General features: G+C 44.5%; 1 protein-coding gene across 8 annotated transcripts in view; it reads right to left on the bottom strand.

Moving 5' to 3' along the window:
• The window catches only part of SZT2 (SZT2 subunit of KICSTOR complex), a 414,375-nt gene that overhangs the window by 67,542 nt on the left and 324,463 nt on the right, over positions 1 to 22,370 (bottom strand). For all 8 annotated transcript variants that reach the window (XM_068239443.1, XM_068239448.1, XM_068239449.1 and 5 more), the window contains 8 exons: positions 19,556 to 19,655; positions 11,773 to 11,902; positions 3,611 to 3,763; positions 3,281 to 3,383; positions 3,033 to 3,150; positions 2,833 to 2,944; positions 2,441 to 2,559; positions 127 to 291 (listed from right to left, as the gene is read on the bottom strand). In XM_068239443.1, coding sequence (XP_068095544.1) covers positions 127 to 291; positions 2,441 to 2,559; positions 2,833 to 2,944; positions 3,033 to 3,150; positions 3,281 to 3,383; positions 3,611 to 3,763; positions 11,773 to 11,902; positions 19,556 to 19,655 — 1,000 coding nt within the window. The remainder of the gene's footprint in view (positions 1 to 126; positions 292 to 2,440; positions 2,560 to 2,832; positions 2,945 to 3,032; positions 3,151 to 3,280; positions 3,384 to 3,610; positions 3,764 to 11,772; positions 11,903 to 19,555; positions 19,656 to 22,370) is intronic.

Here is a 22,370-nt window from a genome sequence, read left to right as displayed (position 1 = left end):
TGGGAGCAGAATAGACTACAGTGTATTTCTATAAGAATGGATCTGAAAATGCTCATCATCAACAATATCATGAAGAAACAAGTTCTCTCCTAGAAAGAATGATGCACTGCAGCATAGCGCCCCCACCTGGAAGTGATGCTCCCCATTGCTGTCTGTATATTTTGGTGTGTGGAGGAAGATGAGCAGGTTTTGGCGCAGGTAGTAGGCCATAGCTTGGAGACACGGTAAGGAGGATTGTGGGATGGTGAACAGCTGCACTTCTGTTGGCGGAGTTCCTCGGGGCTGGATGAACTGTATAGAAAAATATATATTTAGACTGGTTACCACACCATACATAGCATAGAGTGACATCAGAATCTCCTTTTTCAGCATGTGTGTTGAGAGTAAAAGTGGCCATACAAAATACAATCAAATCGATTGTATAAGTAATAAAATATTTTTAAAAAAAACTTTCTGATGAAGGAAAAAAATGATCGATTTTTCATTTTTTTCAATAAAAATCTGATCTGATGTGTTAGAAAAATCAGGTTGAAAAATATAAAAACTATGGGCTAGTTGTGCTCAGCTGTGCTGCAGAATAATTCTGCACGTCAACTCACTGCCATACAATGCTATTGGTCTGTTCACAGTGCAGCGTTGTTAGTGATTGTGCTATTCTAACTCGCTGCATGCAGAGTTTGTAGTAAAGTCTATGTCCAGTCTCCATTACAGTTCATGCACATTATAATGTGTGTGTCATGCAACTGACCACTGTGAATCCAGCTTGAAAGTTTTATTCAATCGTTTGATTTTTTTCAGAAAAATCGATCATAAGTGAATAGTATACTGGTTTGATTTTTCTTATTATTTAATCAAGCAGAAAAAATATCAGATTTCTCTGATTGAAGAAAAAAAAAAATGAATGAAGTGTGTATGGCCAACTTAAAGCTGGCTATAGATATACCGTAGATTTTAACGCAATCATGCCATCAGTCCAGTTTCCAAAGTATCAACAAATGCTCAATTTCCTTAAAGAGAACCTGAACTGAAAATAAAAAGTCAAAATAACCATACACATGTCATAAGAGCAGGATTAAGGCTGAATGGGGCCCTAAGCGGACTTACAGATTGCCCCCCTCCCCGACATACAGCCAACCAAGGAGCAAGCATCTTACGTAATATCAGCCGCTCCCTGGCTGAAGCCCCTGTGTGCCTCAACTCCTCTCTGAACTCAGCTGTCTCTGCAGCAGCACGTCATCCATCCCAGACGAACGAGCAAGCAAGCAGCGGCCGTTGCTATGGTGATGGGGCCACATGCGAGCCCCGCTCTCTTCAGCCCAGCCTGTGTAGTCAGAAGTAGACTGATGATGTCAGCAGCGTGACGCTGCTGATTTCAGTCTACATCTGACTGCACAGACTGGGCTGGAGTGAGCAGAGCTGGCACGCGGCCACATCACCATAGCAACGGTGCTTGCTCGCTCGTTCGTCTGGGCTGGATCACATGCTGCTGCATCATCAGCAGAGTTCAGAGAGGAGTTGAGGCACGGAGGGGCTCCAGCCAGGGAGCGGCTCATATTACGTAAGATGCTGGCTCCTCGGATGGCTGATGGGGCCCTTAGACTCCTACTGGGGCCCCAAGCTAATGCTTTATTTGCCTGGTCGGTAATCCGGCCCTGCAGGTCATACTTACCTCCTGTGTAGTCTACTCCTCAATATCTTTCTCCTCTCCTGCATCCCGTTTGTCCACTGTGATCAATGGAATTCTCCGTCCTCCATTTTAAATATGGCCATTACCTCATAACAGTTTCCTGGTCAGCACACTGTTAAACTGTATATCACCCACTTGAGCCATAGGGAAACATGGACATTACCTTGCACATTCAGTTGTAACTAACAGCTGCTGATATATAACTGACAACAATTGGTATATTTCAGTTCTGACAAGATATTGTCAGAACTGAAAGGGATCATTGTAAGAAGAAAATGGTGAGCTTCTTAGAGGAACTGACGGTGAGGTTTGTATGTAATATTAATTTGCAGCTACGTCATGTGTTTATTTTAAATAATTTTACTCACTTCAGGTTCCCTTTAAAGTGTATCATGGCATAATAACTATTTAAAGGACAAATGTAGTGAGAGGGAGATGGAGGCTGCCATATTTATTTAGCAATACTAGTTGCCTGGCAGCCCAGCTGATCTATTTGAGTGCAGTAGTGTCTGAGTCACACCAGAAAAAAGCATGCAGATAATCTTGTCAGTTCTGTTGAGCTCCCGTCTCCAATAGCATTCTACGCCTGTGCAGTAGTAGCAGATATCTCAGAACTAGAATACGTAACCCTAGCTCAAAGAGGCACACAGTTTATTTTTCAAAATAAAAGGCATCCAGAGTCCAGGTTCACGTTAATATGTGTTGCCAACAAGAGATGTTTTCTTCCGTCATTTAGATGTAATTACATCTCACCTCTACATCAGCTGGCGTCAGTTTACAATTCCTCTGAAGCATAACAGTGATAATATCCAGGGTGGCCTCATCCAGCCGCTTCCGAAGGACCTTCACCAAGTCATCTGTTATCTCGGAGCCTACACACATGCAAGAAGTGTTATTACTTTTATTGGCCAAAACTTGAGAACAATGTTTCAGCCACAAAGAATATGGTAGTAGTTCTGCAGTAGCAGAGGGTTTCAGAAGAGGAGAGCTGAGGAGTGAAAAGAGGTGATCCTCCATCAGCACGGGGTATGTCAGAAGAGAAGTATCCTCGAGGTCTACCAAAGTACCCTCAGGGACATTCGTACTATGCCTTGAGAACCTAGGTACTAGAACTTGCCACAGTTATTTATCTCTGAGGTGCTTACCTGCTTCCCCCACACCATGCACTTGCAGTAAGATGTGTTTGTCCATCTGCCCCACCGGCCGGGTAGACTCCGATGTTCGGGAAGATGATAGATCCAAGGACAGGCGACTGTTCTGTTAAACAAAGTCAGAATGAGAAGGTGAATAGAATAATATGTATGCAACCAACTCCTGAATCCTACTTTATAACATGACTGCTTACCATCATGTCCTCTGAGAAAAGAGGCTCCTGACTACGAGACAGTGCCAAAGAGCGAGACATCATTGACTGAGACAAGTCCAGGTCCCACAAACGCCCATTTCCAGAGGTCTCGGAAAGCCTGTAAAAAGGTGAGTATAGCAGAATCCAACACACTTCAGACTTCAATGCAATGTGTAGTGCATAAATGGGTCAAGAAAGGTCATAATTACATTTCATTATAAATGATATCCGGGTTGTAAAATACATACCGGAGGTAGAAGACAGACTTGGTTGCACGCTCCTGATAGACGAACATATTCTTTCTATTGACGACGGAGAAGGCGTTGAGCACTGAGCGCAAAGACTGGATAGCTGCCAAAACGCAAAGAAGGGTGAGCAGTAGCAGCTATTCCTTAAAGCCAAATTCACAGGCTGCCATGTAGATACTGTGACAGCCTCCATACAAAATGTAAATTGGATTTGCATTTATAATATTAAGGATGAACTAAGAGTGAACTTGATTTAAGAGAGACTAATATACTAATACAGTTTTGTATTTTGCCTCCACAAGCATAAACAATGTGATAAAGTAGACTTACCTCTGGATACCCCCATGTTGGGCCCCATCTTCAGACGAGGGTGGATGTGTATTACGGTGCTCCACACCATATCGCAGGCAAAGTGTCCCGGCATAAACTGCATGGTGGCTGCCAAGTAATCTCGTGGCTGGTAACTCTCTTCACCAGGGAAATCTGCACATCGGTGACAGGATTAAAACTCTTGATTATTTTGAGGCAGGACCTTGAAGTCAACAATTATCCTCAGACGCCATTATTTTCAAAACTCTGGCAATGATTATTTTTACACCAATGCAACTGACCTGACTCAATTATGGTACTAAAAGCAAACCAGAAGTGAAAAAAAAACTTATGAGATAGTGAATTTTATGTGTAGTACAGCCAAGAAATAGAACATAAGTAGCAAAGAAAAAAAGTCTCATATTGGTTTCCAGTACAGGAAGAGTTAAAAAAAAAAAACCCTCAGCTCAGTTATCTATGGAAATGAGCTGCTCTGAGCTATTCAATGGGTGAATACAGTCCTGTTTCCTGTTTCTGAAGCACTTAAAGTGAACCAGAGACGAAGCACCCTCATGTATTTTACCATATATATCAGTGGGAACATTCGAGAAACTGCCTACCCATGCTTTCTGTTTCATTATGCACTGCACAGCTTGTTTCTTATCAGACCTGATAAAATCCCGGACTGAGCATTCAGTCTGGTTTTGTTATAATGACTCAGCTATAATGATTCCTGAGCAAAGCCAGCAGGGGGCAGGCTTGGACTTGAAAAGACACGAGAGAACACAGACTGAGCTATAAATATTCCTGAGCAAAGCCAGACTGAATGCTCAGTCGGGGATTTTATCAGGGCTGGTAAGAAACAAGCTGTGCAGTGCAGAATGAAACAGAAAGCAAGGTAGGTGTTTTCTCTAATGTCCCCACTGATATATATGGTAAAATACATGAGGGTGCTCCGTCTCTGGTTTCCTTTTAAACAGCCAAGAAACCATGAGAGACAGCTTGAGATAAGGTTTTACTGCAGGGAAGTTGAAAGGGTCATTATTTCTGCTTTGTTTTCAAGCTTAAAAGACAGAGTGTGGTTTTAAAACTGCAACTGTGACAGTATGATACAATGTAATAACAAAACTATATAAATGAAAATAAAAATGAGACTTATTTGCTACTAATGTTCTATTCATTATACTATACATACAATTCATTATATCAGAAGTTTTTTTTCCGTTCCAGCTTTGCTTTAAAGAGTACCTGAAGTGACATGAAACACAATGAGAGATGAACGCGTATTTTTATAATTGGTTGTGATGGATAGGAAGTACAGTTTGGTTTGGTGAAATCTATTACAACATGTTATTTTCACTCGCATTTATCTGATTGTGTGAATGATTCTTTGCCAAAAACTGGACTTTTAGTCTCGATCAAATCACCATCTACCTGTCAACCATACAGTACATGCATGGGTTAATCAATGGAGCTACTGCTCCCTTTAAGCAGGGCTGGGCCAAGACAGAGGCGAGTGAGGCTCCAGCCTCAGGGCGCAGTGTAGGAGGGGGCGCACAACTCACTCAGCTACCATTCCCCTATTGTGTTTTAAGCAGAGAGAAATAGGGGGCGTGGCTATGCACGCAGACTGAGCGGTCGCTAGTTCTCGGAGCTCCTGATCTCCTCTCGTCTACCCGGCTTAAAATCCTATTTTTCACCCTCTATAATACCCTGCCAGCCGGCGGAATAACCCCTGATACCGGTGAGGTGATTATGCCGAAGGGAGGTGCCGGTGCGGACCAGCCGGAGAGGAAGCAAAAAACAGCTAAGTCACGCGGCATCCAAACCAGCGCCATCTTGCCTTCAGCTAAAGTGAAGGCCACACAAACTCCAGCCCCGATGGCGGCAGATGAGCAACCCGACCTCACTCAACTCATGGCGGCCATTACAGCATGTAAAGACCTAATCAGCTCTACGAGCGACACTTTGGGCACTAAAATTGACTACTTACAATCTCAGATGACGACTCTGCGCCAAGATGTCTCTAACATCCGAAACAGGCTAACTCAAGCGGAGCAGCGCATAAGTGACATCGAGGACTCTAGTGTCACACAGAAGGCGACCACAGCCGACCTGGTGAAAAAAGTTAAGCGTCTGGAAGACAGGATCGAAGATTCCGAAAACCGCAACAGGCGCAGTAACATACGCATAATGGGCCTCCCTGAGGGCAGTGAGGGAGACGAGCCAGTGTCCTTTACCACAACCCTGCTTAGACGTCTCATGCCTGAGGCCCTCTTCTCCTCGTGCTTTGTGGTGGAGCGGGCGCACCGCATACCGTCTAAACCTCTACCTCCAGGCTCTCCTGCTCGACCCTTCATATTCAAACTTCTCAATTTCCAGGACAGAGATGCGGTCCTCCGCGAAGCCAGGAAATTACAAGATATCCTCTATGAAAACACCCGCTTGATGTTCTTCCCGGACTTCGCACCGGAGACTCAGAAGCGTAGGAAAACCTTTGAGTCGGTGAAACCTCGGCTCCGCAAGAAAGGCATACCCTATGCCATGCTCTTTCCGGCACGTCTGAGAGTGCAAGACGGGGAAACCACCCGCTTTTTCAACACCCCTGAGGCCGTTTCGACCTGGCTGGATACCCTTCCTGCCTGATGCGGGCGAACGTGTGCTGCAGTTTGCTTCTCCGGCTTGTCGGCCTAGGTTTACCCACGACTACCTAACACCTGATGGGGTCGCAGTGAGTACTGTATGCAAGGCTACCACCCTTTGATTCCCCGTTCCCAGGGCCTAGTACATTGACTAATCCTCTCCGAATTCCAGCCTCTGGACGGACTTGAACACTTGCCACCTTACGTGTACATTCCCTGACCCCCTCCTTGCACCACTGCAACCCCCCCCCCCCTCCCTCACCGGCCGAAATGCTTGCTTTCCCAAGGAGTGAAGGAGTGAAGACGTCCGAGGTCTATCCCCCACTTCTTACCGCCGCCTTTAGTTAACGGCCAGTCTGCACCCTTGGAAGTGCAAAGCTACCTAGGTATAGCTTAGTTAGGGGCCAAAGCTTCAGCTAGTTAGAAGGTTGAGGCAGGGTGGGATAGGGTTTCGGGAAATGAAGATGATCTTCAGATCTTCATGGGTTGTATATATTATGTTTATTGTATATGTGTGTGTATGTCCCTTTTACTGCAGCAGCTCAGAGCACCCAGGGTTTTTCCCTCCCCAAAGGTTTAAACTTTACTTGGTACAAAGGTTCCCTACTTGTATGCAATGTCTCTGATCTCCGCTGAACTAAAGGTGATCCTGTGGAATGTCAGAGGTCTCAATGACAAGATAAAAAGAGCTCTTGTCTTCTCTTTTATGCGTAATTATCAACCAGACATTACTGTCCTTCTGGAGACTCACCTCACCGGCAGCAAGGTATTGTCATTAAAAAAACCCTTCATTTCTGCATACTACTCCTCTACCTTTTCAAATTACGCACGCGGTGTATCCATTTTAATTCACAAAAAGTGCCCTTTTCAATTACTCCACCTTAAAATAGACACTTTCGGCAGGTACGTAATAATACATGCCGTGGTACACGGCATGGAGATGAACATAGTAGGGTTATACCTCCCACCCCCTGCTGACATTCAGATTCTCCAAGATATACTGGAGCACATTAACAAATGGCCCTCATGCAAGACCTTGCTATGCGGAGATTTTAATATGGTGATTTCTCCCCGGAAGGACAGATTGTCACCCTCTAACAGGGACTCACTAATACTGAAACACTGGATTGAGTCTCTTGGCCTGGTGGATATCTGGAGGGAGAGATTTCCTGATGAAGGCGGCTATACATGCCATTCCACTACGCACCAAACTCTCTCTCGAATTGACATGTTCCTCTCTTCTCCTGACCTAGCTCCCGGGGTGTCTGGTCTCGGGCTCCTCCCTAGGGGTGTCTCGGATCACGCCCCCCTGGAGCTAGCAATTAGAACGGAGAACTTTCAATCCAGACCCGTCTGGAGGCTCTCTCCCAGATGGCTAAACAACATGTTCGTGGAAGAAGTGATTAGGGTTCCCCTTCAGAAATATTGGCATGAAAACGAGACATCCGCCACATTGAGTGTGGTGTGGGATGCATACAAGGCCGTCGTGAGAGGCTCTTTTACTGCAGGCATCAAGTACGCAAGAGATCAAACTAGAATGTTGCTCACTAACGCGGAAGAGGCTGCCAAAAAGGCGGAGACAACCCATATCTCTACCCAAACCTCAGAATCCTACTCTGCATGGCAACTAGCTCTCTCCGCCCTTAAATTTAGACAAGTTAACAGTGCGCAATCAGCTCTTAAGCTTAAAACAGTCCGCATTTATGAACAAGGGGATAGCACGGGTAGGTTACTAGCGCACCTCATAGGTCAGGAAAGATTTATCCCACATATATCTACTATTCTTGACCATAACGACCAACCTGTCCATGATGCTCTGGCAATAAATCAGCTCTTCAGGGAATACTACACGGCCTTGTATGCATCCTCTGCTCATTACTCAGATGCTATGCTATCCGAATTCTTAAATGGTATCCATTTCCCTCAATTATCTCCCTCTGAGAGGGAATATCTGGATGGGGACATCTCCAGGGAGGAGCTAGATGCTGCCCTGGATCTAATGCCAGCAAATAAATCCCCTGGCACAGACGGCCTCCCTTTGGAGTTCTTTAAAAAAAATAGGGGCATACTTTCTCCCCGCCTACTCCAGGTGTTTCACCTCCCACACTCAGGTAAACCTTTACCAAACTCAATGGCTGAAGCGCTGATAGTTATAATCCCTAAACCAGGAAAGGACCTTACCAAATGCTCGTCGTACAGACCTATCTCGCTCCTAAACACAGACTATAAACTACTAGCCAAGATACTGTCTGTTAAGCTGGCCACTAACGGTCCAATTTCTAGCGAAAAATCGTTCGAGCGATCAGAAATTCTGATCGCATTGGTTGTAAATAATCTCCATTGGTGGACACAATCGATTATGAACGAGTGAAAAAAATGTCGCCCGAATGAATTTTCGTCGAACGAAAATTTGGATTTTCTTGGTGGTCGTGATAGATAGGAAGTAAAGATTGGTTAGTTGATGGTGTAGTGAACGATTTTTTGTCCGATCAGAATTTCTGATCGCTCGAACGATTTTTCACTAGAAATTGGACCGTTAGTGGCCACCTTTAGAGTGAATAGGGTCTTATCGACCTTAATTCATCCAGATCAGTCTGGTTTCGTTCCTGGGAAGGGCACTGACATAAACATCAGACGACTAATGACAAATCTTAGTATACAACACGACAATTGCGGCTCGAGAGTGATTGCGTCCCTCGACGCTGAAAAAGCGTTCGATTCAGTAGAATGGACGTTTCTTTTTGAAGTACTTCGACGCTTTGGTTTTGGGCCTAAGTTCATTAAATGGATTCAGGCACTATACCTTTCCCCATCGGCCAGGGTCAAAACCGGCCTACATGTTTCAAACACTTTTAACTTAGGCAGGGGAACGAGGCAGGGTTGCCCCCTGTCCCCCTCCCTTTTTGCACTAGCAATAGAGCCCCTGGCTATCCAGATTAGAGCTGACAGCGCGATTAAAGGCCTGAGAGTTGGTGATATACAAGAAAAAATCTCCCTCTATGCTGATGACCTTCTTCTTTATTTAAACGATCCTGGCCCCTCCCTTGAGATGTCCCTTGAAGTCATACAAGAATTTGGCCGTTTCTCAGGCCTAAAGATCAATTGGTCTAAGTCTCTTGTCCTTCCTATTGACCCGGCTCCCCCTCCTCCTGGTAAGCAATCCCATCTAGCATGGGTATCTGAAATAAAATATTTGGGGATTAGGTTCACCACTAATGTCCTAGATTTTCAAAAGCTAAACCTAACTCCTGCCCTGACAACCCTTAGGGATAAATGCAAGGCGTGGCGTAACCTCCCGCTTACCCTAATCGGCAGGGCAAATGCAATAAAGATGAATCTTCTCCCTAAATTTACCTACATATTTCGTAACTCCCCGGTCACTATTCCGAACAAATTGTTTGAAGAAATAGATACCTCTGTTATATCTTGCCTTTGGGATGCCAAAACCCCTAGAATTGCACTTAAAACCTTGCAGCTGCCAAAGGAGGCGGGTGGGATAGGCCTTCCGGTATTCAAATTTTATTACTGGGCTGCAATACTAGTAACTGCCAGGTGGTGGTTCTCCCGCTCTCTGGATAATCCCGCCACGGCTCTCGAGGCAGCAGTCCTGGGTTCACACACGGCCCTTGCCAGTTTACCCTATAGAGGCACCAAATGCTCCCTCAAGCTTACACACTCAATGAAAACTGTAATCCTAGTCTGGGACGCAGTCAAAAAATTCCAGTCCTCTCCAGGCCAGGTGTCCCCGTATCTGCCCCTCTGGAACAATACTTCCCTCCCTCATTTTGCCTTAATACCTGACCCTTCGGTCTGGGCTAACAGAGGTATCTATAGACTCAAAGATCTACTAGAACATAACCAGTTATTAACCTTCGACCAACTCAAATCCCAGTACCAACTTACAAACAAATACTTTTTCAGGTACCTTCAGTTACGCCACGCCTTTCATGCCCAATTCCCAACTTCTGATTCCCCAATGCTGGTTTCCACCTTCCCACTAGAATATAAGACGGCCCTCAAAGAACTCCCAAAGGCCTTATCTACTCTATACAAAACTATCCTCCCTGTCTCCTCCCCCTCCATGTCTAAGCTATATGACAAATGGAAAACTGACATCCCGGACCTAGAACTGCCTGAATGGGACGAAACTGTTCAGAGTACGTTCAGCTACTGTATCTCTGCCAGGAACAAAATGATAGCACTTAAGCTTCTCCACAGGGCGTACATTTCCCCAGCCAAACTCCGCTATTATAATGCTCAAGCTCCTTCCTCCTGTGCAAGATGCGGAATGTTGGATGCTGGCTTTATGCACGTACTGTGGTCCTGTCCCAGCCTAACATGCTTCTGGTCAGAAATGGGCCAATGGATTCACAAATTATTCCCAAGGGCCTATGTCCCCCCCAACCCTAAACATTTTATATTGGGAGTAATCAACGACCACATTAAAGCAGTCCCTAAACAAATCCTATATCGCAGTCTCCTCTTTTACGCTAAAAAACTTATTACTCTCCATTGGAATCAATCTAAACCACCCTCAATCTCTGAATGGCACACTTATGTTAACAAAGAACTCCTTATCCTCAGAGAGGTATACGAAAAAAGAGGTGCCAACAAAAAATTTGAGAAAATCTGGTTCCGCTGGTTGGCAGCTAATGAGATTGACTTCAGTTGAGGGTTTCTTCTTCTTTTCAGGATTTATCTTTACCAAGCTCGGACTCCTTCCTAAAATCCTTACATGGGGGGGTAGCTCTGCTCTGCTGCAGCTGTTATGTTATGGTATGTGTATTTGTATAATCTGTTCTAAGCCGACTGTTTCGGCTTTGTTGTAATAATATAAAATAACAATAAAAAACTATCTTTAAAAAAAAAGCAGAGAGAAATAAGGAAAGGGGATACATCGCAGTGCCTGCAAGCCAGATAACTAGAGATGAAGGTGTTGGGGGCCCTGGAGCGCCTCTTACTCTAATAGCAATCAGTGTGTGGCAGCTGGGGTGGGAGTGAAGGTGGGGAGCACTTTGGAGCTTCAGCCTTGTGTGCTGGAGGACCTTGTCCCGGCTCTGCCTTTAAGCATTCTCACGATTATATGATGGCAGCGCCAGGCCTAGGCACAAAGGAAAAAATACTGAGATACTTAACGTGCGGCTATTCAACATTTTCTATATCATTGCTGACTATAATCATAAAGTATTACTTTACATAAACTAAACATTCGCTGGTTTATACCGAAAAACGCAAACGCAGTGTGATTTTTACCAGTTTTTTGCAATAGAATCTCACTGAAAATGCAGCAGAATTCACGTTGCAAATGGCGAAAATCGCAATGTGATCAGACAGCATACATCTAAAATATTACCTATGCTTTCTATTACCTTTTTATTAACCCTTGAATTTTTGTAGAAACGCAAAAGGATTGTAAAATGCAGCGTTTCCCCCTCAGTATCAATAGGCCCTGATAATGTTCCAGAATATCATTTAATCTGCAGTAACAGCCGCCACTAGCAGTGTGCCGGTGGTGACCTAATTTTATAGCAATGATATCACCTTCGCTAGCAATCATCCTTTGCCGATAGGTTGCGTAAGGACTTTCGCTCTTCCAGATATCCTCCTCGCTCTCAGCCACCAGCAACGTGTTACAGTTGTGTGAGTCATGGAGATCCTGCAGCAGCAGACGCTGATGTGGGGAGAAATCACAAGGTGAAATGGATGTGGAAGAGAACAGGAATTCACAACACACTATTTCCTGTAAATCAATCACATTTTCCCCTTCAACTATCAAAACCCCGCATAAGAATGCATCATTCTAACTGAACAAAGAGGTGATCAATCTATTTGTGCTATTAAGAAGTTATCTACATAGTATACACTGCTATACATAGGCATACAGATTCAATAACTTCTGTGACAGGCACTTTATCCAAGCAGTGAATCATTTGCTTAAAGGACCACTATATCGCGGAAATGGTAAAAAATTAAAATAACGTAAACAGAAATAAATAAGAAGTATGTTCCTTCCTGTGTAAAATAAGACATAAATGACTTTTCTCCTGTATTGCGGTCACTTACAGTAGGTAGTAGAAATCTGACAGAATCAACAGGTTTTGGACTAGTCCAGCTCCTTATGGGGGATTCTCAGGGTTTTCTTTATTTTCAAAAGCACGTAGTGAATGGCAGTTGCTCTGCCCATCTGCCAAAAAAAAAGTGTGCAAACAGATAGGCACGGTCTGCATCTTTAGGGCTCTTTCACACCAGAGCCCTTTTTACGCGTTTTAACGCAAGGTCTATACTTTGCGTTAACCAAGTCCATAGACTTTCCTTTTACCTTTCACACCCGACTCTGCGTTTCGATACGACGCATGCCGGCGCATTTTATCGTCGGGAATCGCCGGTTCCCCTTCGGGTTAATTAACTACTACCGCCGCTACTCAGCGTCGCACCGGAGTTTCCCGACGACACGCCGCAACGCCTGCAGGAGCCATTCTCCTGCACGTTTCTGATGTGTAACAGGCCTTATATAAATCCTTTCCAGGGATTGTCTCTTTAGAATAATAATAAAGGTCATGCTGAGAATCCCCCATGAAGAGATGGAGTAGCCCAATATCTGTTGGTTCTGTCAGATTTCTACTGCTTACTGTAAGTGACAGCAAAATAGGAACAAAGTAATTTATGGCTCATTTTATTCTGCAAGAAACCTACTTCTCATTTGTATGTGCTTACATGTATTTAAAAGTTTACAATTTTTGCGATAGTGGTCCTTTAAATAGGCAATGTAGTGACATATAGTAGAATGTAGTAAATTATTCACTACATGCAGATCTCAGCTGAATCTGCAGCGTTTCCCCCATGCGAGAGGGGTGGGGAAACACTAGCCATCTATTTGAATGGCTTGCTGTCTGACTGCACTGTGGTACCAATCTGGACGGCATAGTGCAATATTCTGCAGCATGCATCCAAGTCTCATAGCTGTGCATGGCTCGGCTTATCGATTTGGGCAGCAGAATAGGAAACGGCTGTGGCTCCAAGTAGAAATAGACCCTTATGGAAATTTTCCTGGCTTCAGCACCAGAAACACTTCCTGTAGCTATACATTGCTGTATATTGAATGTAGCCCTGTCCTCCCAGCGATGTTTAGCCTGGGCTATTTAGCTAGGCAGAATTCTCCTCGCACAGCATTCTGGGAGACCAGGTATATTTTGCACTGGCTTTGGAACTCTCAGTAAACAATGTGATAAATTTCAGAATGTAAATCAGGGTGAGGAAAGATTTTACAATGGGCAAACGCTGACTAAATAATTAATGAATGAATATTGTAAAAAGATGAAATAAGAGATGGGAGATGGTCAATGAGAGGCGAATCATTTTAAATGGAAGCAAATCTGCTGGCTGACCATTTCCACTGCTCTAGTTCCAAGCTGATAACTCAGCATTATTAGCATCTCAATGACCATCTCTGCTAGGCACCAATTCCCAGCCCACTCCCCAAACTGTAGAATCCACCACCTCTCATGCCACTAGTGGGAGGTATCCAGGGGTTGGCCTGCTGTGAAGCCACCACCCATAATGCCACTAGTGGGAGGTATCCAGGGGTTGGCCTGCTGTGAAGCCACCACCTCTCATGCCACTAGTGGGAGGTATCCAGGGGTTGGCCTGCTGTGAAGCCACCACCTCTCATGCCACTAGTGGGAGGTTATCCAGGGGTTGGTCTGCTGTGAACCCACCACCTCTCATGCCATTAGTGGGAGGTATCCAGGGGTTGGCCTGCTGTGAAGCCACCACCTCTCATGCCACTAGTGGGAGGTTATCCAGGGGTTGGTCTGCTGTGACGCCACCACCTCTCATGCCATTAGTGGGAGGTATCCAGGCGTTGGCCTGCTGTGAAGCCACCACCTCTCATGCCACTAGTGGGAGGTTATCCAGGGGTTGGCCTGCTGTGAAGCCAGCACCTCTCATGCCACTAGTGGGAGGTGTCCAGGGGTTGGTCTGCTGTGAAGCCAGCACCTCTCATGCCACTAGTGGGAGGTATCCAGGGTTTGGTCTGCTGTGAAGCCAGCACCTCTCATGCCACTAGAGGGAGGTGTCCAGGGGTTGGTCTGCTGTGAAGCCACCACCCATAATGCCACTAGTGGGAGGTATCCAGGGTTTGGTCTGCTGTGAAGCCAGCACCTCTCATGCCACTAGTGGGAGGTGTCCAGGGGTTGGTTTGCTGTGAAGCCAGCACCTCTCATGCCACTAGTGGGAGGTATCCAGGGTTTGGTCTGCTGTGAAGCCAGCACTTCTGTGAATGCACATCTCTTTTGAGGGATGGCTATATGCAAGGAGGGGCATATGCTCCTCCCACAAAGCTCCCTGAAGTGATGCATGTGCACAGTGGTGCTCATCACTGGTAACAGGCAGTATATTATATGGACACATTACTAAATAGCATACATGTCAAACTGCTACCATCATACCAAATCTGGCCCTCAGAGCCATTAAATTTGGCACCCAAGTGGTTTATCCACTTTACATTATGTTTGGCCCACTGTAGCCCACCAGGAAAGCTATAATGGAGATGAAGCCCTAGAACACCATATGGGGGAGGTAGGGAGAAAGCACTAAACATTAGGGAACTCTATAGGAAAGGGTAGGGGCTACTGTAACTGTATAGGGGAAGGAGAACAACTAGGCACCAGGGAACTGTATAGGGGTTGGAAGGGGGAGCATGAGACACCAGGGAACTTTATAAGGGGTGGCCAGTAGACATCGAGGTTGGCCTGCGACTAGGCCACAGTGTTCAATTTCGGCCCACTTTGTATGAGAGTTTGACACCTTGCTATATAGGGTTTGTTTTTTATTGTGCGGAATTTGTCCTATTATGTGGAATATCTTTCTGTGTCGAGCCACTAGGCTAGACTGCTCAACAGTTTTTGAGCCATCCAGACCATTCCAGAATCCCATCATCACCCAAATGAAGAAGTCAGGAAGTACTTGGGAGGCATCAGACTGTATAACAGATCTGATAACCTGACTGCTCTCGTGTCCTCCCTATACTGCGACAGATAAAAACTCTTTGTAGTAAGCACCGCAGCTACTACAGATTTGCTAACACCTGCCTAAATCCTCCTTGCTTACTGTGCAAATAGGCATTTATCCCCCCCCCCCCCCACAGGATGTTTTCTTAAAGGAGTAATCAGGCAACCCACCCCCTAGCCCCCCCGCTTTACTTACCCGGGGCTTCCTCCAGCCCCTTGCAGCTGACATGTCCCATGCCGCAGCTCCACGCTCAGCCGCCGACCCGGGGTTCCCGCCTCTAGTGCGCCTACATAGTACACCACGGACGTGGGATTTATTGACAGCGCCACTCGTGCAGACACAGTAGAGACGACCGAGGTTGGCCTCTGCACCGTCGGGGACCCCGGGCTGGCGGCTGAACGCGGAGCTGCGGCGTGGGACATGTCAGCTGCAAAGGGCTGGAGGAAGCCCCAGGTAAGTAGAGTGTGTGTGTGTGTGTGTGTGTGTGTGTGTGGGGGGGGGGGGGGGTTACCTGTTGACTCCTTTAAAAAAAGGTTGTGGGAAGGGATACATGCTTTATTTTACACTCAGCTGGAAAGCCATATGGCAACATAGATTTATTTTAACACAGGGAAGAGGTTGGTTGGGTCAGGTGATCTGCTCTGTGTCTGGGACGCAACTCTCACGTTTCTGGCAGCAAGAAGTTAGGGGTCCTTACCAAGACCCGGCATCCAGGTATTCTAAAAATACCTTTTTCACTTAAGTACATCTGTGCAATGCACCAATCTTTGTGCATTTCTAATCAATGCAAATAAATGATCATATGAATGTAAAAAAAACTGGGAGGGTGAATTAGGGTTTGAAATAAAAAATAAATAAATAAACAATACTTGTATTAGAAGCAGAATAGAACACAAAATATAAATACAGCACATCAGTGGGGTACAGGAAACATAATGAAATAAAATGGTTTCTACAGGAAAACATGATCGGAAGTCAGTGGGAAAGAGAAGGAAAAAGTAACAAAGAAATATTGTTTATTTCATAGCTGTCTGGAGTGCAGTAAAGATGTTGATTGAGTACAATGCTTAGCAATAGAGAAATATGACATTTAATAACTGTGATTACGACGTTGTTTCCATCAACGGCAAAGCCACAAATCCTCTCTCCCTAAAGGAATTGCAGCGAAAAAATACAGCTGGAATTTATATACAGATGAAAGGGCTTTTTTCCCAGGCAGAGCGACCATTACAATGTTTATGTTTCCGCCTAACCTTAAATTATTTAACACTGATGGTAAACAGGTTTTTTTCTTGAGCTTTGTGCATCTGTAATCAGCCGCCAGCCTGCGAGATCTCCTCTGATATATTGGAGAAATGGCGCTATCTCGCTTTCTGCTTATGGCGGTTTAATGCCCAGTACAAAAGTTTAAGTGTAACAATTTGCAGAAGCGTATTTGTGTTTTTAATACCGCCGGATGAAAGATGATTCTGTCTCCCTGAGCAGAGGGACTACATAAAAGGCAAAACTGGAAATCGATATCCTATATCAAGCGCTCTTAAAGGATAAGTGTACTTTGCACATAAATATGCCAGAACCCCTGATCGTTAGGGCCTAGGCACGCTGTCGCATTGCTTAGTGGTTTAATTAACGTGTTTCAGTGCGCGATATGCAGGTACGTGCAGAGAAACAATATCCAGAGGCTACGCTAATGTGCTGTGCAGTTTTGGCAGCCAAATGCTGCGTGTATTTTGTGCGCAATGCAAAGGTGTTCCATTCAGTGTAGCTCAATGCGGTCGCCGATGCAATGAAGAGCAGCGCAGGTGCCATGTGTTTTTGTAAAACGCACTTGGTTGCAGAACAATGTGACGGTGTGCTTGGACCTTAAATTATTGAGGTGGTCTGTACAAGTAACTTGTGATCCGACAACTTATCTTGCCTTCCCCTACAAAACGCAAACTATCCGAAAACGGGTACCAAGAAAACCTAATACATACACTGTTTGTCCTATTGGACAAGCCCTATAGGTACAAAAGTAAAAGATTGAGAACTTTATTAAAAATATTGTAAAATAGAGTGTGTCTGTGTGTAGACACCTCTCTGTACGAATTCCTGTTGAACGTCCCAAACTGATGATATGTTATTTTGCCACACACAGTTTTGGGCAGCACTGTTGGGTTTGTCGGGTCAGTATGGGGCAGGAGAAGCTGTCATGGAAGAAGTACAGCAGTGCTGGCATACAGCAATGACACTTGGAATTTATCTGGCAAAACAAAGCATTGGACATGTGACTGTGTAATTATACTAAGTTACTGAACATATCATAGAAAGAATTTCTGCTTGCCATTTTATAACATCGGGAACATTTTCTATACAAGGATTTGTCCTGATAAAAGTTCTGCAGATTCTGCAGGTTTGCTGAACACTTGCTATGAGATATTCAATCAGGAGATAAAAGGTGTTCTGCTGACAAGCAAACACATAAGGAAAGCATTCAACCACATCTAGCCTTTGCAGATAATAAGCAAATATAACTGCTCCGTGTAAAAAACATAAAAACAGAGCCTTAAAAATGATTGTAAAACATATTAAAGTGAAGCAGCTATGTCACAGATTGGTTAAAGTGTAACTGTCGGGCATAAAATCAAAAATCAATTATTTATTTTTATCTGGTAAACAAGTAATAGGGATGCTAACCAGGCAATCCAAAAGTTAAAATCTCTATTACTTTTCTTGTTTATAAATGATCATTCCCCAGTTTACCTGACTCTTATTTGGTACGTTGCCGCACAAAGGAAGTTGCAGGGCATGCTGGTCTTTTTTTTGCTTCTTTATTTCCACTCAGACTTAACTAATGTACAGAAGCAAAAAAGGACAACCCAGCATGCCCTGCAACTTTATTTTTGCGGCAACTTACCAAATAAGAGTCAGGTAAACTGGGGAATGATCATTTATCAACAAGAAAAGTAATAGAGATTTTAACTTTTGGATTGCCTGATTAGCATCCTTATTACTTGTTTATCAGATAAAAATAAAGAATTGATTTTTTATTTTATGCCCGACAGTTACACTTTAAACTAAGAATACTATAAAAGTTCAGAGATGGCTGGGCATTCCATATGGGAAAACTGGGCAAGGGCCCCGAGTCGGCTGACGGCCCCCCCCCATGCAACTCATGTTGTGAAATATCAATAAAGCTACCTCCTGGGTTTTTCCAATAGAATCATGGTCGCAATGATATTAAAGTCACTTCACAACCAAAATGACTTATAGGACACATCCGGGAAAGTGTGAAAAAAAAAAGTTTTACTGGGGCTTCTTCCAGCCCCTAGAAGTCTTTTAGGTCCCACGGCGCGGTTTCGCTCTCAGCCAGGCCTCTGGTGTCCACTCTGTAAGATTGCGAACCGCAGTTGGGTCAGGATCTTCTGCGCATGCGAGAATTGAAAGTGCAAGAAGATCCCGACCCAACCGTGGGTTATGATCTTATGGAGGGGCGACCGGAGTCCTAGCTGAGAGTAGAACTGCACCGTGGGACCCAAAAGGCTTCTAGGTGCTGGAGGAAGCCCCAGGTGAGTAAAACTTTTTTTTTTTTCACTTTCCCGGATGTATCCTTTAAAACTCACTGGGCCAGATTTATCAAAGCATTACCAACAGTTTTTTCTTCTTAAACTGTCCATACCAGCAGGGGGGAGTGAGTGTACTGCACATTGCTAAGAAGCTTCCCAATGCTTTCTTAAGTGAAAGGAGATTGCGGCAGTTCTGAGAGTTTTCCTTAGATTAAGAACAGCGCAGAACTGTCCCTGAATAAGAAGTGGCTAATACCACTTCTTAACCCCGCAGAGCAGGTTTACGCTGACACCGCATACCATCCTTTTTAATTTACTGCCATCTACCCACCCTCATGTGTTACTGAAATGAACTCTCCTTCACCCTGGTGATGTTTATTTGTTTAAGAGAAGGAGGGGGATTTCAGAGGAGTGTGTGGAGAATTGACTGTTTAGAGCATGTTAAAAATGTGTGTAAAAGACAGAGCAGACATGGGGATTATTTGAGAATGGAAGTTTAGGAGAGTAATTACAGCCTGGGCTGCTCGTGTCCCAGATGGATAAACAAACAAGTCATACACTGTTGTGTTCATTCTTCTAAGACACTGTACTAGCTCCTCCTCACTTAGAACAGTTTAGAAAGGAAACAGCACCATCTAGTGGCTTCTTAAGGTGCCTGAGACAGTTCTGCACGGAGTTCTACAAACCTACCAGCATTTTGTCTCAGACACTCTTGATAAATCTGGCCCACTGACCCCATTCTATCGTCTGAACAATATGGTAAATGTTACCTGGTTGACTACCCGGCAGATTTCACCCACTTTCCTGACCACCAGCTCGTGCAGCCGCTGACTCTCTCCAAGTTCCTCCGCTGCCTGAGAAGCACCAACACTGTAAGAAGACAGGACAGGAGTTGGACATAAAAGGAAACTTCATATTTGCTGTGTAATCTCTTACATTGCCTATGGACTATAACGGTCATATTTATAAAGTGGCAATCTACTTAATGAAGGAAGTGATCACTTACCGTAATTACCCTAATGTGGATATCTGAAGCTCCATCTCCTTGAATGGAGCCTCAATTTAGAAGAGACAAACAGCCAAAAGTTGAGACCCAAACTCAGTTCAAACACATGCAACTCTTTAAAGTGGTGAGTGTCTGTTTGGAAAACGCTGTTCTCTCTCCTGCTCAGTGGAAGCAGCATGCTCCACTTTGAATGTGAATAGCACTCAAGAATTACCTTTTATAAATATGCCAATCAGCTGTTCAGCATGAAAATATAGGTATTACTGCAGTGATCAGCTAATACCCGTTTTGATAGATAGATCCTTAAAGGAAAACTGTAATGGAGGCTAGGCTGCCATATTTATTTCCTTTTAAGCAAAACCAGTTGCCTGGCAGCCCTGCTGATCCTCTGCCTCTAATACGTTTAGCCATAGACCCTGAACAAGCATGCAGCAGAACAGGTATTCCTGATATTATTGTCAGATCTGACAAAATTAGCTGCATGGTTGTTTTTGGTGTGATTCAGACACTACTGCAGCTAAATAGATCAACAGGGCTTCCGGGCAACTGGCGTTAGAAGAATATGGAGACTGCCATATTTATTTCCTTTTCATTTCAGTTGTCCTTTAACATTGAAAGATCCTCCTATACAGTAATACTTTTTGTTTCATGCACAGAGTATGGTCTTAGCTTAGTGTTCCGAAGTAGGTGGATACTGCAAATGAATCCCTCCTGGCCTTGTTGTTCTTTCTTCCAGAACCTGGGACCCCAGCGCTGTGTTGCAGCTTAAGGCAAGCATACTATCCACTACATCACAATGCCACTCAATGTAAACGTAGCAAGCGCTAATAGCAGCTTTTTTGCTGGTTGCATCCTCACTACACATTGGCCATATTTTTATAACCTGTTCTGTAGTTTACAAATGTAATGGCTGACCCCTCTCCAGCCCATCCTAAACTCAGCTGCTGTCCACCTCTCCTCTCTCTCTCCTTAGATATGTTCCTATCTGTCAGCATGTTTACGGAAGTGACATAGCTAGGACAAAGTATTTGGGGATGCCATGCCCTAAATACATTGCACAGTGCCCCGATGATTGTGCAGGACTATAGTCCTGCTTTTGTGGGCAGTGCAGAAGCAATTCTCCTGCACACTCTTAGCTGATTTCAGTATAGTCATGGCATGCGGGAAGATGTGAATAATAATAATTGCAGTATTTGTATAGCGCCTTTCTCCTGTCGGACTCAAAGCGCTTGCAAGGCAGCCACTAGAGCGCACTCAGTAGGCAGTAGCAGTGTTAGGGAGTCTTGCCCAAAGAGCTCCTTACTGAATTACTGGCTTACTGAACAGGCAGAGCAGAGATTCGAACCCAGGTCTCCTGTGTCAGAGGCAGAGCCCTTAACCAGTACACCATCCAGCCACTGAATGAGCTGGAAGGTATGTTCTTTCTTCCTTACAGGCACCATTGATTACTAATGAGTTGACCACTGTTGGAATTTAAGTATGCTATGTTAGAATTCGGAGGCCTCAGTTACTTTAGATAACTGGTTTTAGGAAAAAGACTTGCTCTGCAGAGTGTCTCTTTAAATGACAAAGACATTTGGAGGAATTACAGTTCTGAGGTTTAGTAGAAACGCACTATGGGTTGTCTACAAGGCCGTAGAACAGATATCCAGTGCATAGGCCAGACTAGCTGGCGGCAAACAACAGAAAATATGAGCCATTGTTATTAAAACATGCTCATTTTTCAGGGTATTAGGAGAGGAAACAACATATTTGGCTTTTCCCATCTGAGCAGGCACAGATAGGGTCATCCCTCACATGCTCTTATCAGCCAATTGCAGGCGATGGGTAACTGGTCTGTCCCTGCTTGGTGATGTCACATTTAACTCTTTAGAGGCTAGTATAAAACAGCCAACATGGGCTCTAGAGAGCCACTTCCAGTTTCTACTTTTAATTTACTTCTAGTCTTCTTGTAACTTCTTGTCATCTTATCTACCTGTATGCTGTATCTACGCTAGGTGCAACGTAGCATAGATGTTCGTAAGATAAAGCCTGGTTACCATTCACAAGGAATGGACCAAGAGCCTGCAACGCTTAAAGATAACTTACTACAGACCGATTGCTGTGCTAAGGTCACGAACATGTAACGAAGAGAAGATTGCTGTTGAACCCACCTGTATTTCTGTTTGCCGAATAAACTCCTTAAACTTTGAAGACGTCTAATCAGTTCTATCTCCTGTGCTGATGCAGTGATAAGGGTCAAGTTATCACACATTCTGTGATATGGTGCCGAACAAAGGTGTAGAGTTGTTGCCCATAGCAACCAACGATATTTATTACATCCACTGCACATGCTGTATTTCTAGATTTCTCAAGCTCCTTTACCTTCCTTTGAAACCCTTCCCAAGATATGCTTGAGGGCCTGTTCACACTAGATCTGCTGCCAGACTGATTTCCAGAGCAGGTGGCAGTGAACCAATGGACATGCAGAACGGACCACATACTTAACCATGGTTAAGCATAGACTCATTCACACATGTCCATCACCACCATGTCTGAGTATGTCCGCTGTGTTTCTGCAACTCACAAACTTGACTTGC

The sequence above is a fragment of the Hyperolius riggenbachi genome, chromosome 6, assembly GCF_040937935.1.
Source record: "Hyperolius riggenbachi isolate aHypRig1 chromosome 6, aHypRig1.pri, whole genome shotgun sequence".
Taxonomy (NCBI): domain Eukaryota; kingdom Metazoa; phylum Chordata; class Amphibia; order Anura; family Hyperoliidae; genus Hyperolius; species Hyperolius riggenbachi.
Note: the sequence above shows the minus strand (reverse complement) of the source record. Positions and strands in the feature narration are given on the sequence as shown.